This window comes from Chaetura pelagica, unplaced genomic scaffold (assembly GCF_000747805.2).
Source record: "Chaetura pelagica isolate M959 unplaced genomic scaffold, ChaPel_1.0 scaffold36, whole genome shotgun sequence".
Classification (NCBI taxonomy): Eukaryota; Metazoa; Chordata; class Aves; order Apodiformes; family Apodidae; genus Chaetura; species Chaetura pelagica.
In genome coordinates, this window is record NW_009953726.1 from 2272249 (window position 1) to 2286915 (window position 14667).

The 14667-nt window shown below is 48.4% G+C and overlaps 1 protein-coding gene across 1 annotated transcript; it reads right to left on the reverse strand.

The window, feature by feature from the left end:
- Window positions 1-1191: 1191 nt before the first annotated feature.
- Window positions 1192-2199, reverse strand: LOC104391422 (SERTA domain-containing protein 4-like). The gene is made up of 3 exons (XM_010000696.1): window positions 2089-2199; window positions 1687-1763; window positions 1192-1611 (listed from the first exon to the last, which is right to left on the reverse strand). The coding sequence occupies exons 1-3, from the start codon at window positions 2197-2199 to the stop codon at window positions 1209-1211; spliced, it is 591 nt and encodes a 196-aa protein (XP_009998998.1). The 3' UTR covers window positions 1192-1208.
- Between the last annotated feature and the right edge of the window lie 12468 nt (window positions 2200-14667).

A 14667-nucleotide genomic window follows, 5' to 3' on the forward strand; every position in this document is an offset into this window, starting at 1 on the left:
ACTGCAGGTGTGTCGATAACAGCTTGTTTACAGACTCATTAGTCCCATTTCCCCGGGTTTAGTGCAACCTTTGCTTTTGACCCCATTGCTGGAGCATCATCTTTTCCCTTATTTTGTTTACTCTTTGGTATTTTCATGACATAGCTTTGGCAGCTATAAATCTTTCCCACTTGTAGACATCAATTTGCTGAATGTGTCTCATGTCATAGATTGTGAAATATACATTTACATATTCTAAGGTTAATTTCCAGATTGAAATTAGACATTTCACTTAATCTGAAACACTATTACTAATTCTGAGCAGTTTCAACAGGAGAACCTCTGAGGTTTTACTAGCATCTGTCACATACATTCATTCTCTATCTGTGAGAGTTATCATTGTTTTTCTGCCTTTTATATTCCACATAAAAAGAAATTACTGTCTGTTCCCTATCACCAATATGAACCTCTGACCAAACACCAAATCAGCATGCAAAGAAGTATCAGGGAAACAGCAGAGAAAGAATCAAATGAAGTTAATGATGATGGGCTGAAGAAACAATCTTTCCTGTGAGTCATTCTGGTTTGTATTAAAATAGCAAAGCAGATACCAGCTAAGAAAGAATATAAGTAAAAGGTGAATGCAATTATTTAAAAAAAAACAAACAAAAAAAACAAAAAAAAAACCACCAACCCAAACCCTTGCAAATCCCAGTAGAGACTGTCTTGTAAGTAGCAGACAAGTTAAGTCTCTCAAAATCCTAAGCAAAAGGCTGTTTCCTTTGGCACTGACTTCTTCACGGTCAAAGCATTTCCCAAAGAAACTTTCTATCTATACCTTTACAGTAAATAACTTGCCTTTTACTCCTCACTGTTAGACTACTCCACTGCTTTGGGGGCTCCCAAAGGGCATAATGTAACCACAAAGTGATTTTGAACGTCTGTATCTACACGCAGAGAAATGGAATGCAGCTTTGTTCCTACAAAACAGATCGCACGCAGTCTCTGCGGACAAGGACCTCCATGCTGCCCCAGCTCTGGGTGTCTGCCAAGGTACTTGGTCACCAGGGGGTCAACAGCAGGGGCAGCAGAGTGACTCAAAGTACCTTCCACTCAGCTCTGAATCCGCCTTTGATCACAAGTACATCTGCAATTAGTGCCTCATCTTAACACCTCGACAAAGCAGTTCGAGCATTCAGAAACAAACATCAGTGGGTCTAACAGCTACTTTAATTCATTTTATAAATAAGCAACTGAGAGTTTTGCTCCAAGTGGCTGCTGCTGTAGCCCATCCCGTACACGGCGCTCTCTGCAGAGTAAGGCACGATGCGATACGAACGCAGCTCTTCATAATAGAGAGACTGGGAACAGCACTCCTGCACCATCAGCTTCAGCCGTTTTCGGGCGTCAGAGTAAGCAGTCCTATAACACGGAGCCTCCTTAAAGTATTCATAGCTCTCCCTCTCTGTCTCTAGGTGAATCTTCCTCAACAGATTGTTAATTAATACAGACCTACGGAGATAGGCTTCAGGGTCGTCCAGGAATTGGAGCTTCTGGAGAGAAAGTTTTAGAATACAAGTCCGGTCCTCGGGTAGTATCAGGTGCTGGGGAGTAAAGAGCAAGTAAACAGGTCTTTAACATCAAGGAATGAAACTGGGGGGGAAGATGGGGTCTTTCAGGAGAGAGCTACTCACTTTTGGACAATACTCATGGTAATCTTGATGTAAATGTTCTTCTTCTGCATATTTTCTCTTAAAGTAGGCTACTTTCGACGTCGTTAATGTCTTTGGTAGGACCCGATCAGATCAGCTCTGCACAAAACAAGAAGAAAAAGAGCGTCAGTAATACTGCCGTGCTGGCTGTAGTGTCATGATCCAGGGTGTATAGAGGATGGAGGGGTGTAGAGGTGGGGTACAGCCAGGGTGATACTCAGCCTCCACCTGCAGCCCTCAACCCACAGGAAAAAGAATGGAGAAGCTGGCAAACATGAAGGCGTTTCTGAGCCGGCACCCTGAGGTTTGCCAGCACTGCAAGCCTGGCTCCAGAGTGACAACCACAGCACTGGACACATGCTGACACTGCTGGGCAGGGTCTCCAGGTCCTACAGACCAAGTGGAGTTCACCCTGGACAGCCACAGCCGTGCACAGTAGGGCGAGAGAAATGCCCAAGCCAGGAAGGTCACTATGCACGGCAGGAGGGACCAGGATAGGGCTGCCCATCTACAGAACAGGGGTCTCTGCCCCACACTGGGGTGTGTGTGGAGCAAGGGATGGTTACAGCTTCCACACACCATGCACAGAGCTCTGTGACTTCCCTAGAAAACCAATACAGAGCACATTCACTAGATGGTAGTGTCGTCCCAAAGAAGCAGGAGAGTTCCAGCTCCGTGGGAGGGTGGTGGAGCTGGTTTGGTCTCTGGGTTTCTTCAGTTTGTCAGAGCACACAGGACAGAGGCTCATCCTTTGGGCTAAGAAAAAGGTCTACTGGGCTTTTGTCCTGTAACCAGAGCCCAGGGGATGTTCCACTCAACCAGAGCAGAGCTCTCTGTGCACCCACAGCTCAGCCCTAGATTGACAACTCCTCATGGGAGCACTTGAAATTTAGGTTCTCTGCCACAGCAGAAAAGCAAAAAGGTGTTACACAGCCAAAACACAGACCTCATGTCACTGGAAAGATCCCACTGCCATGGGACATGGGTGGCTCCTTTATTCTTAGCTGCAGATGGGAGTGAAAAGATACCCACACAACTATTTTAGGGACTGGTGGCATCTCTCCTTCACTGGCAGGAAGGAGTAATGTGCTCTCCCTTCCTTCCTCTACATCAAGAACCCACAAGAAGTAGCTGAAGAATTAATCCCCTCATAAGAATATTCTTGTGTTTTCTCTCTGAATGTCAAGTCTGTGAGGAGGGAGGTATCCCATAAAGGATGTTACAAATCTGGGCAGAAAACTCATGATTGGTGAAGAAACATCTCATTTGGAGCCAAAACCCCCAACCCTGCTCTGGGACCTGGCCCAACACAATTATATGCCACATAATAAATTCTTATGCCACAATGTTTGCTAGCAGGTTTTACCCCAGTATTTGAATTACAACAGAGCCTGGACATCTTGGACTTTTAATTACTCTCGGTGTTGTCTGAGCACCATCACAAATGCATTTATCTTCCCACTGCCATGAAACAGGAGAATGTTACAGTTTTCCCCACTGTACTCTGAGGAAGACAAAGGTACAGAAAGGTGAAGTGGTGTTCCCATGGCCACCAGGCTGTCAGAAGATGGGAAAGGAGCCAAACCCAGCGTAAAGGTTAATGAGCCAAACAAGGGTCCAACCTTCCCCTTCAAGCTAAGCCTCTAAATGTTAAAACTCATTCCCTTTTTCCAGGAAAAGGCTGGAAGCACAGACCTAGCACTGTCTGTGTGCAGCACAAGCAGAAAATCGGACAACCCCAGAGTGCAGAGCATTGCAGCTCAGCCCTGGCTCTGTGCACACCCTTACTTTGCTGCTCCTGGCTGCAAGAATCCCTCTCCCTACCCTGGAGATAGAGGGTGACAGTGGGACATTTGGTGTCCCCTGAACACAGGTGGTCCTGGAAGACACCAGCAAACAGCAGGGAGCCAGGACATGGCATGGAGACACTGGAGCACTGGCATGGTGGAACAGGGAGGGAGAAAGGGAGAGAGGGAGAGAGGGAGGGGGGGGTTCTGTGTTTTAGCAGGTACCAGAGCCTGGGGGCTGATGCTGTCTGGCAAAATAAAAGATTATATTTTACAGAGGGACATGTATGACCATCCTGGCAATGGATTCATCAAGTATCCAACTGGCACCCCCTTTCTGGGGTTAGGTTCAGCATCCTGTGGGTGCAAGACGGTTGGCTGTATTCCTATTCCTAAAGACCTTACATCAGACAAAGCAGCAAAATTATAACTACCCTCCATAACATGGTTTAGTAGCAAGGGAGGGAAACAACCAGCAAATGAACACCAAGAGCACCTCTGGGCTGTAATGTTGGTTTCAAATGTGTTCCCACTTGTAAGTGGAAGGCTATGCTCTAAGCACAAGATGCTTGATATCATGCTAGCTGTGAGCAAGTTACAGCAATTCCAAATCCTCAGGGCCCTGGGCACCTATTTCCCCAGCACAGCAGCTTCCACAGGTTGTCGCCTCACTCTGGGAGGGAAGAGCTGCTTCTACAGGGCAAAACGTGACCCGAAGGCAAGAGAGTTCCATCAAAGGGCTGCTTCACAGAAGCTCAAGGTCTGCTCTGTGCACAGTGTAGCTGTCAACCCATCACCACACACCTTTACTGTCACCATCATCTTTTGTGGCTATTGGTGATGCCCACACATCTGTCTGCAGGAGCGGGGGAACGAGAGCACAGTCTGTGCCCTTCCTCTGTGCCTTCAACACCAGCACTGATGCTAAAACCTGCCAGGGGCACATCTCCCTGCAGGAGCCTTGCAAAGACCAAGCCTTTCCCCAACACTTAGCTTGAAAGCCAGAGCAGCCTGGCTCCCTGTGTGCTGAAGGGCTGCTTGGCTGGGGTTATCAGCATGCAAGGCTGGAGTAATGCTGCAGTGAATCAGACCCTTAGTGTTTTGTTTAAATATAAACATATTGAATCAGTGCTTTTTGTGTAGAGGGCCATTCTCCTGAGCCAAGTGTTTTGACAGTTCCAGCAAGGTGGTATGAGTCACTACCTCTGCCTCACTCCAGCCCAGAGAGGGATACATCTTAATCACATTACATTTTTTTCTGTGCTACACCACAGGGCTCAGGGCCAGAATTTCCCCACGGGGATGAAGCAGCGTAGCCCTGAGCTAGAGCTTTGTCCTTCCAGCCTGGGTGAACCTCGGGAAAAGGCGTGCTCAGCACCCGGCCAGCTGGGAGACCCCTGCTAGTCACCCAGGCTGGAAGAATTTACAATTTAAATTCCCAACAGTGGGCAGAGCTGCCAGGGTTGGGGAGTTGAAAGGCAGGGGCTGCCTGTTCCCCCTGGCTGGTGTTTCCACCATCCCTGCTCTGAATGCACAGCACATGGGAGCACGGCGGCTGGAGCTGCCATTAAGGCTAATGGATGTTTGAAGCATAAATCCCACACGCAGCAGTGAGGGAATAGATGTCTCTGTCTCAAGCCCGGATCTCTCCAGCGCTGCTCCGTGAGGGCTTAATGGTACTTTCAAAAGAGCAAATTGTGCCTGTTCCTGTTTATTTCTCCAGGAATAATTACTGGGCTCTACGGCGTGGTACCCACAGAGTTATTAGGCATGTTTGGACAGAGGGTTATCTTATCTAAATTGGATTGGAAATAGATTTCTAACACAGCAACTTCACAGCTGAACTGCAAATGGCAAGAAATTCTCTTCATCTGGCCCCTGCACTCCTGCATCACCCCAGCAACAGGAGCCCCTCTTCGGCACCGATTAATGCCGGGTGATTTCCACAGGGCTACAGACTAGCCCAGGGTGCAGGTGGGGTTTAACAAATGATAGAATGGCCAGGAAAAAGCAAACAAACAAACAAACAAAAACCACAAAAAAAAACAACCAAAGCTTGTGCTTTTCCACCTCAGGTGACAGAGGGGGATGTACAAGCCCTGGGTCTGCACAGCAGCTCTGCCCCAGAGCTCGTCTGCAAGACGATGCTCGTCTGCATTTCCCCACACCTGTCTGTGCCTCCACCTCTCCTACTTTTCCTCGGGAAGAAATCATCCCTGGTGGCTGAGTGCTGCAGGGGTTGCACAAGCAGGTGCTATTGGCTTGTTGGTGCAGAGGTCTGCAGGGGGTGAGCACAGAGGCTAGCTGGCCCAGCCAGATCTGCCGACACTGCGTGGAAGGTGGTGAGTCAAATGTGCTGGAGCCCTGCAGGGTTTCCTCTATCAGCGTAAGGCAGGAAAATCAATATGCAAGCTAGAGCTGGCTGAGACAGAAACCATTTCTGAGCATCGCTTGCATGCACAAATAGAAAACCTGAGGCTTCAGAGCACACAGAAATTGGCATTTAGTACCAGCAGGAGACGTGACTTTGACATGGCAGGAAATATCATCATGTCCTTGCAAGTGCTGTCAAACTGCAGCATAAATTCCCCCGTCTATAACCTTAGCAGCACTTGCAATTAGGGAGTGCTCAGCTGAAACCCTTCTCTGATCTTGCATGCTATGCTGCTGCATTTCCCTTCTTCCAGGGGCAGAAAGACAGCTGATCCCACTATAAGATTCCCAGTTGATAATGCAAAGCTACCAGACCACAGACAGATGAGCATGTGGCTCGAAAACACATGCAAGCCCCAGGATTCCCACAGGCTGCCAATCAATTGCAGCCCTTCTAGCATACTGGGTCTTACTCCCCACTCAGACAGAGAGAGCTCCCCTTAATTGACCCATGGAAAGGTGGGGACCCACAGCCATGCTGTTGTCTACTGGCTGGAGCTTCTGGTTTTGCACTTTAAAACTGCCTGTATTTTCCTTTGCTAATTGCTTAGCAGACCCCCCTAATTGCAGGTTCTCCCTGGGCTCACGTGTTCAAGGCACAAGCATCTGAACATAAGTGCATACAGACTTAATGAGTGGACTGTTCCCACCTCACCCCTTGCAGTCCCACTGCTTTTATCAATACAATAAAATCATATTTCCAGCTTCACCCCCTTTCAACACTCATCCAAGCCATTTCCCTCACTCTGAAGGCAAACCCGACCCACCGAAGTCTAGAAACTTGTTAGTTACCTGAGGATGCAGAGTCAATCTGCAAAGGGTCTTTCTGGGATAGTCTCCACAGTTCTGCTAAGATTTCCTCCTCTCAGGAGCTCAGCAAGCATTTCTGGCAGCACGGCACTGCTGAAGGGCTACCTGCCGTGGTGGATCAAGGAGAAACACACATGCTTGAGAAGGCAAAGTCAGGACATAGAGGGCAAAGCAGCTGGACTGCAGGAGAGGGGAGTGCTATTTCAGCAGTCCCACGGGGCTTAATAACAGAGAAAATAAGAGTTCTGATGTCACATCCAAGTCTCTAACTCTGTCCTTGCTTCCTGAACTCCTTTTCAAATGTCAGAAAAGTGAAATAAAACATAAAGATCATTTCAGCCTCTCACTGGTACAGCTGTAGTCCTCTTGCTGCAAAAATACAACTTGCTCTTCTAAATATCCAGAAGTTTCCTGAGCTAGAACACGATTACTGCCCTGAACACCACCACTTAAAACAGCACATTATTTTCTCCATTAATTCCTGTCAGCCTCAGAGAAAAGCTAAAGGGGTACTATTAAAGCCACATAATTATTTTGAGTAGTAATGTTAATTTCCTATCGCACACCCCCACACCCCTACGCTGCCTGCAGAGTAAGGCAGGGCTGGGGAAAGTCAGATTACCATATTTATTTAGCAGAATTATTGCAGCATTCATATTCCAGTGCTTGCCTCACATACAGTAGTTTGCCTTTTAGAGGGAGTATTTAGCACACTGTAATACGAGTATTTCCCACTCCAGGGGAAAAACAATCACAGATATGCATGTGCCTACCCAGACTCTGCACTTTTACGTCTGTGTACAGAGACAGACACGTTTTTTGTGTACATGGATGAAAAGAAACAGGTCTAAAACCTGCAAGAGAGAAAGAAGCAGCGTGTATGTCTGTGTATTGATGACTCGTAGCTGTAAGACATCTATATTTAGAGAGTTGTCTCATCCCAGAGGATGACACTTCCCTAGCAGGCAACGAGAGAGTAGCTATGGTTACTTTTCAGAGTTCAGCTCAGACGGTAAAAAGGTGACTCTGACCACAATGCCCTTCCATAGAGCATGCTGGAGCCCAGCAGGGCAGCAGGCACCTCTGCCCACAGCCTGCAGCACTGCAGGGTGAGCCCCGAGCCTTTTCCTCAGCTCCTTGCCCCCTTCCACAACGCAGCACAGCCAAGAGCTCACAAACAAACACAAAACTTAACTCCACGCCAACAGAGCCACAGAGCTAAAGCCGAGATCCCACCAACTCCCCGCCACAAGCAACCCCACAGCTCGCTGACCCTGGTCACCAGCAGCTCAGTGACACTCACCCAGCGAGCACCGGCTCCAGAGGGAGGGATGCTCCCCGTCCTGCCCTCCCTGCTCGGAGCCGCTGCTGCTCCTGGAGGAGGTGGCGGCGGCGGTGGAGGAGGTGGAGGAGGTGGTGGAGGTGGTGGCAGCTCCTGCGGGTCCCTGCAGCCACTGAGGAGCGCATCACCTCCCGGCCTCAGCCCGCGGAGGTGGGTTCCCAGATGTTCCCGGCGCGGATTGGTCCAGCGGGAGCAGATGTTGCCCGGTTGCTAGGAGCGTTGCTAGGAGCGTTGCTAGGAGCCGGTGACGCTCTCCCCATCACCGGCGCGACTCGAGGCCGCGGGGAGGGATAAAGGGAAGGAGGGGGGGAAGGCGGGAGGTAGAGGTCCTGCCGCCGGGATGCTCCGCGGGCTGCCCGGGCAGGCGGGTGTGGAGCAGATGCCGCGGCTCGGGGCTGGGAAGGCGGTGAGGAGCTGCTTCGCGGCAGGGGAGGGGGATGTGAAATGCCCAGTCTAGGAGACGAGGGAAGCTCTGCTCTGAGCCTTCGGGGCTGGGAGGGAGGCTGAAGGATGTACGGAGAGGATGGGCAGTCGCCAGGGTGGCAGGGACCCGCTGCAGCACGGGGAGGGAGACAGCTCTGCCCGCTTCAGGGCAGAGAAAAAAGCCCGGTGCCTGGAGAGGCTGGAGGGAGCCGCGAGTCCAGCCCGGGACTGCTGGCAGGAAAAGCTGAGCGCCGAGCTCTTCTGCTCACCCTCACTGGGTCACACTCCTCTCCCAACTTGTGTTGCTCACTCCTTTCTCCATGCCCAACGCCACATCATGGCACACCTGATCCTTTGAGATGCCCTACCACGGCACCCTGGGGCTCTCCAGGTGTGTCACAAGCCCCCAAAGAGGCACCACAGCACTCTGGTGTCTCATGGGCACAAAGCAGGATTGCTGCAGGAGTAGAAGCCACACAGCAAAACCACCTACACCTCCTCCTCTCCCAGACAAAAGTGCAGGTGACAGTGAGGTGAGGCAGCTCCAGCATCTCAGCCAGGACAGGGTGATTTTATTGCTGAGCATCCTCCTTACAGCAGTACCTGGGATATCTAACCCAGCCTACCCTCCTACCAAGGCTCCAGCCAGCAAGGCTCAAGGAAAGTTTAAAAGGAGTAGAGTAAAACCTTACCAGCATTAGCAGTGTGCACAGAGGGGATAAGCTCTTCCCACAGATCCTGAATCTATAGGTAGACACTGGCAGATAGGAGATTACAAACAAACAAACAAAAAGGGTGGGGGAGGGAGGAAGAAGAAAGTCTTTTTTTAAACAGCAGTTTCTCCAGCCAGCTATATGTAGGGCTCTTCCCTGGATGAAGTGTGCTACTCCCAGGCTTGCAAAAAGAGGCCATATGAGAAGAGCATTTATGGCAAGCCAGATTGGTGCCAATGGCTGCACAGAACTTGCTTAGATCAGCCTCAGCACCCAGCTCAGACTCTGCTCAGCACCTTTCTTCAAGACTAAGACTGCTTAGACAGTAAATTTTCTTCTGTGCCTACAAGCTGTGTCTCAGTCCACACAGCAAACTACCACGGATGCGACTACTGCTCCTGAGAGCCTCATGCTCATGCCACAGACACCCCTGAGTGGTCATTCACCCATCCTACTACTGAAGGTGACTCAAAGACTCAGCCAGTGCCAAATCCAAGCCAAGGTACTATGGGAACACATTCATTTTGGAAGCATCTGAAGCTCCTCGGCAATCCCCTGTTCTGATCTGGAAGATGGGTATGTCACACATATTATATCTGGGCATATCACTACTGGTAGGACTCACTGAGCTTCCCTCCCTCTGGTTGCTCCAGGGTCTCTGTGAAGGTCCTGCAGAGCAGCATGCATCAGGCTTAGTCCTCCTCCCCCTTACACAGTGAGAATGGAGACACACTTCCTTTGGCACTCACCAGATCAACATACTAAATCTTGCCAGGCCCAAGTCCCAGCTAAGACATGTGAAAACATCAACCTCAAACCACTCACTCCGTTGACTTGGAGTATCTGGCTGTGTTTGGTACTCAGTGTGCAGTGCCATGCACGTGCAGGCACCCAGCTCTTCTTCTCTTTGCAGCTTGACAATCTGGCCATATACTTATTTCAAATTATCTCTGAAGCTCTGCTTCTTTTATTGAGAAGTCAAATGAACTCAAACTCATTTCAAGTTTGAATTTTCTAGGACAATAGGAAGGCACTGGGATTTAATTGATTTTGATTACCTGCCTTATTATTATGCTGCCAGTAGCGAGAGTTGAGGTTGGTGTAATTTTAAATTTACTGTGAGATGAATCTGACATTTCTCTGCTGCTGAACAGAAGAGCCCAGAGATTCTTCAGCTCTTCACAAAGATGTCATAATTAATTCAGTAATATCACTTTTGTAAGTAGAGATCGAAAAGGAAGACACAGAAGCACCTACTCTGTGTCTAAGAGCTGAATGAACGACAGGTTCAGTTACTCCAGGCTTCCCAAAAATTGATTGTATTTTTAACATTCAACACAATTTCTGCTGCAAAGACACATCTTCCCCTCTGCTGTCAGCACACAAGCAGGACTTATTAGCTGGAAATAATTTACAACCAAAAGGTCAGCTCATCTTTCCCCAACTGGCTCCAAGAACTATTTTCAACCCTAGATCAGCCTGGAGCAAATCCTTCTGCAATCCAAATCCAGCTGCTTTTCTTTGTCCCTTTTCTGAGGAGGCAGAGAGCAAAGGGAAACAGATCCCCTACCAGTATAAACCAGCATTGCTCTGCTGGCTGAAAGGGACCTCCATCAAGATGAGCAGCAGATGCTTCATCCCACCCCACTCCATCCCCTTCCTCTGGCCATGGGCACACCAGAGATCTTCTCCCCTCCTCCTCTGAAGTTCCCCTCTGCCAGGGATGCCTGGTCAGGACCTGCTGCCCAGCTGCACTGCACAATGGTTTAATACAATAGGAATTAAACAGAACTGTGAACTGGGACCAAAGTCTCTATTGACAGTGATATTATTTGAAAAGATAAGACTTTAAATGTGTACTGCACAAGATAAAACCTGGACAGGCAGACAACAGAAGAGTAGCTTTTTTTTTTCCTTTTAGTCTTTTCAAAGCAAGATTGCCTAGCACAGTCAGTGCTATAATAAATATATGTTTTTAAATGCTTTAGAGCAATTGGGAATATAAAAAACACAGAACATTAGCATCTACTTTACTTTGAGTGCCTCACAGAATTAGAAAAAAAATCCATTTCTTCATTTCAAAGCAGTTATGTCTCCTCAAGCCAATTTTAATAGAAAAATGAATTAAATTAATGTGCCCTTTTGAATTGAAGCACCAAACATTCAAAAGATGTGTGTAGAAAAGCCCAGCCCTCCCAGGCAAAACATACCTACACCCATGCTGTATTTGTAAACACAGCATGCAGAAGGTGTTTTTAAATGATAAAAAGTACCTGGAATGTTTAACATTTGCACCTGAAATGCTGAGCAGTTTCAGATGCAAGGCATTAAATCCTGGACTGATTTTTGCCCCTGGCCCACTCAGCTGCTTCTAACAGACAAAGACTCTCAAAATCTTTCCCACAGCAAACCAAGACAAGCCGCTCCAGCTCCTGGGCCCTGTTCATGCCTCCTGATGGTCAGGTAGCCTTGGAGGGACAGGGGGACTGGGAAGATTAATCCTGCTTGTGTCTCAAATGCTGCCTTTGCATTTCATCCTGAAAGACCAGTTCTTTCTCCTTCTGCTTCTCCTGTACTAGAAACTCTATTTTTCTGCTCTATCTTCCATTGTACAAGAAAAATTGTCTGTATCTTAAAATTTGTTCATTTTAGTTGACATTTTTACATTTAAAAGACCTTCAAATAAACTTCAGAAACAAATTGGGAAGAGCAGAACTAATAAAGCCCATTTTCCTACACATTTTTCCTTCTCATCTCCTACATCTTCCCCACCACCAGCCCCCAAAATTTCACTAAGTTTGCTTGGACACCTCCAGCCTAACCAGAGGCAGGACACACTGTAGCTGGTCCAGAGGTACAAGCCATCACAATGGACTGGCTGACCAATCCTTGGCCATCAAACCTAATTCTTCCTGCCTCTCTGTAGGTGATGCTCTGCCAGGTGACAACATGTGTAAAGTGTAATTGTCTTTGAGACAGTTACCCTCCTTTCATTGATTGAAATTGGCCAACCTGTTCAAAAATTATGATGGAGGGGAAGACTGGCGAGGGGACAGAGGGTAGACAGCTCAGCTTCTTTAACCTCAACTGCACTGATTGAGAAGTGGGAACAGTTTCATCTTCTCATGAAAAACGATATCACCCTTTCACTGAAATTGAAAACTTAAGTTTCCCAACATTAAAAACATGACTTTCCCAACTGGTCAAAATTAGGATGACATCAGGGATGTCGTGGCAAAACAATATTTGGTTCTTCACCAGGGAATGAAGCTGCTCTGAGCAAGGAATTAAAATGAAGCTAGAGGAAGAACAGGATAATCAGAACAATAAAACAAAACACAGCCAAGAGCCCCTGGGGAGCCCAGCAAGATCCACATGTGCCCGTGCGGAATGGCAAGAGCAGCAACAAGTGGGTTGCTAAGCCCACTGCTGTATTTGCACAGGGTGTTGTACACTAAGCACATAGAAAACATGAGTATTTTACCACAGTTTTTATGGGCAGCCTCAGAGCAGTGATTTAAGCCTAGCTGCCCAAATCTTGGCACCAAGATACATGGCCCATTCCCTGAGGTCAATGCCAGCAGCCTAACAGCAGCATGTGCCAGGCTCGCATGGGGACACAGGCAAGTCTGCCCAGAGGAATAAAGCAAAGCTCACTTCAGTTTGCCCTTTGCTGCTGATCAACCTGAGAAAACCCACCCATCGTGACAATACCACCTGCTCCTCTGTCACCACACAGCAGCTGAGGACATCCCCACAAGGACACCTTAAGGCTGTGGGAACAGTGAAAGAAGAGCAGTGTCCCCAGCAGTGCGCAAGTCTTGTAGAGTAACTGCCAGTACTCCTCAGTGTTGGGTTTACACTGGAGAAAGAAGGTGGAGATGGTGCAGGAATGAAGGCCGGGAGATGGGCAAGGTGAATTTTAAGCGGCTTTTAGAAAAATGCATGGGGTGAAAAGGTGTTAGGAATAATCAGGCTGGTAAAACACTGCCCTGGAACTGGGCTCTTTCACCATCTTGACAACAGCACCCACCCAAGTTCCCAAACCAACTCACAAATAGCACCTGGTTCTGCAGATCCCCCCTCTGTGTCCAGAGGAGCTGCCAGGGGGCTGATTGCCAAAGCAAACCCCCAGCTACCCCTCTGCAGCCTTCCTTGCTCCTGAGGTCTCCAAAAACTTAAAACTTCACCAGTGCTTGCCCACCTCCTTCCATCTTAGCTGAGCCTGGTCATCCCACCAACATTATCCCTTAGCAAAACACCTATTTCATCACCAATCAGTACCAAATAGGGAGAGGTTTTCTGAGCTTTGTTGTACCTGTCTGAGCCTCCCAGTATATCCCATTTCACCACCACCTTTCAGAGGCAGAGCCCTGGGCTGGGTTTTCCATGTACCCAGATGCAGCTCATACAGGCTGTTGTTGTTGCTGAAGCCTCCAGAGACTGAAGCTATCAACTCTTGCCAGAAAAAGAAACTCTATTTCTGGGCTGGTCCTGGAAAGCCAGCCCTGTGGATGCCAGCAGGGATTCAGGAATTGTGGTTTCTCCTGTCAGCCCAATTTTGGCTCTCCAGCCCAACACCTGAGCTCTTACCTTTGCTTACAGAGCAAGACACATCCACCTCATAGCCACCCCAGCTGCTATGGGAGCATTCATCAATCCCTCAGTGTCCAGGACGTCAGTGAAGCTGCTGCCCATACACAGTGATGACACTGACCCCCATTGACACGCCCTGCTGCATGTACCAACACATCCCTGGGCAGAGGGGAGAAAAGATGGCTGGGGACCCCCACAGAGCTGGGTGCAAGGGGCTGCTCCTCCAAATCGTGCTGGGAGATGGGAGAACACCAGACATCACACAGCCAGCACTTCTCCTTCAGCCAGCTGGAAGGCAGTATACTGAGGGAGGAGGCAGAGACACAGCAGGACAAGGGAACCTCTTCAGTCCCCCAAAGCTTCCCAGCAGCTGCCACAGGGCCCCTCTGTCCATGCAGAGGGACAGGTGGACCAAGCCAGGGCAGACATCTCCCATTCCTCCCAGTTATGCATTATGCACCAGACACCTGCATCTTTGTTCTGAACAAAACACATTCACCTCTCCAAGATGCATATTCACTTGGATCTGCCACCATAGGACTAAAAAGGAAGACACACTGGTTTTGCATGTCTACATGAGCCATCTGCTTCCATTTTATTGATAAAAACCTGTAATGACAGAGCTCACCATAACAAAATAAGGCTGTTTCTAAGGTGTGGATGGTTGTATGTGTGCGTGGATAATTTCAGCAGAAGCTAGGTTGAAAGTGTTTTTTTTTTCCCAGTCAGATATCATCTAGACATTAGTATTCCTAACACAGCATATAATTAGCCAGAGGCAATATATTGTATGATCATGCACGTTAGCACTTAAGTAGAATAAAAAATGTTTCATTGTCAAGTGTATGAAAAGCTAAGAATAAACCTGTACC

Coding starts and splice junctions, on each gene's coding strand:
- LOC104391422 (XM_010000696.1), bottom strand. CDS start 2,199: ATGGGCAGCCCTATCCTGGTCCCTCCTGCCGTGCATAGTGACCTTCCT. Junction 1,764..2,088: donor TCCAGGGTGAACTCCACTTG/GTCTGTAGGACC, acceptor GTCCTACCAAAG/ACATTAACGACGTCGAAAGT. Junction 1,612..1,686: donor TTACATCAAGATTACCATGA/GTATTGTCCAAA, acceptor TTGATGTTAAAG/ACCTGTTTACTTGCTCTTTA.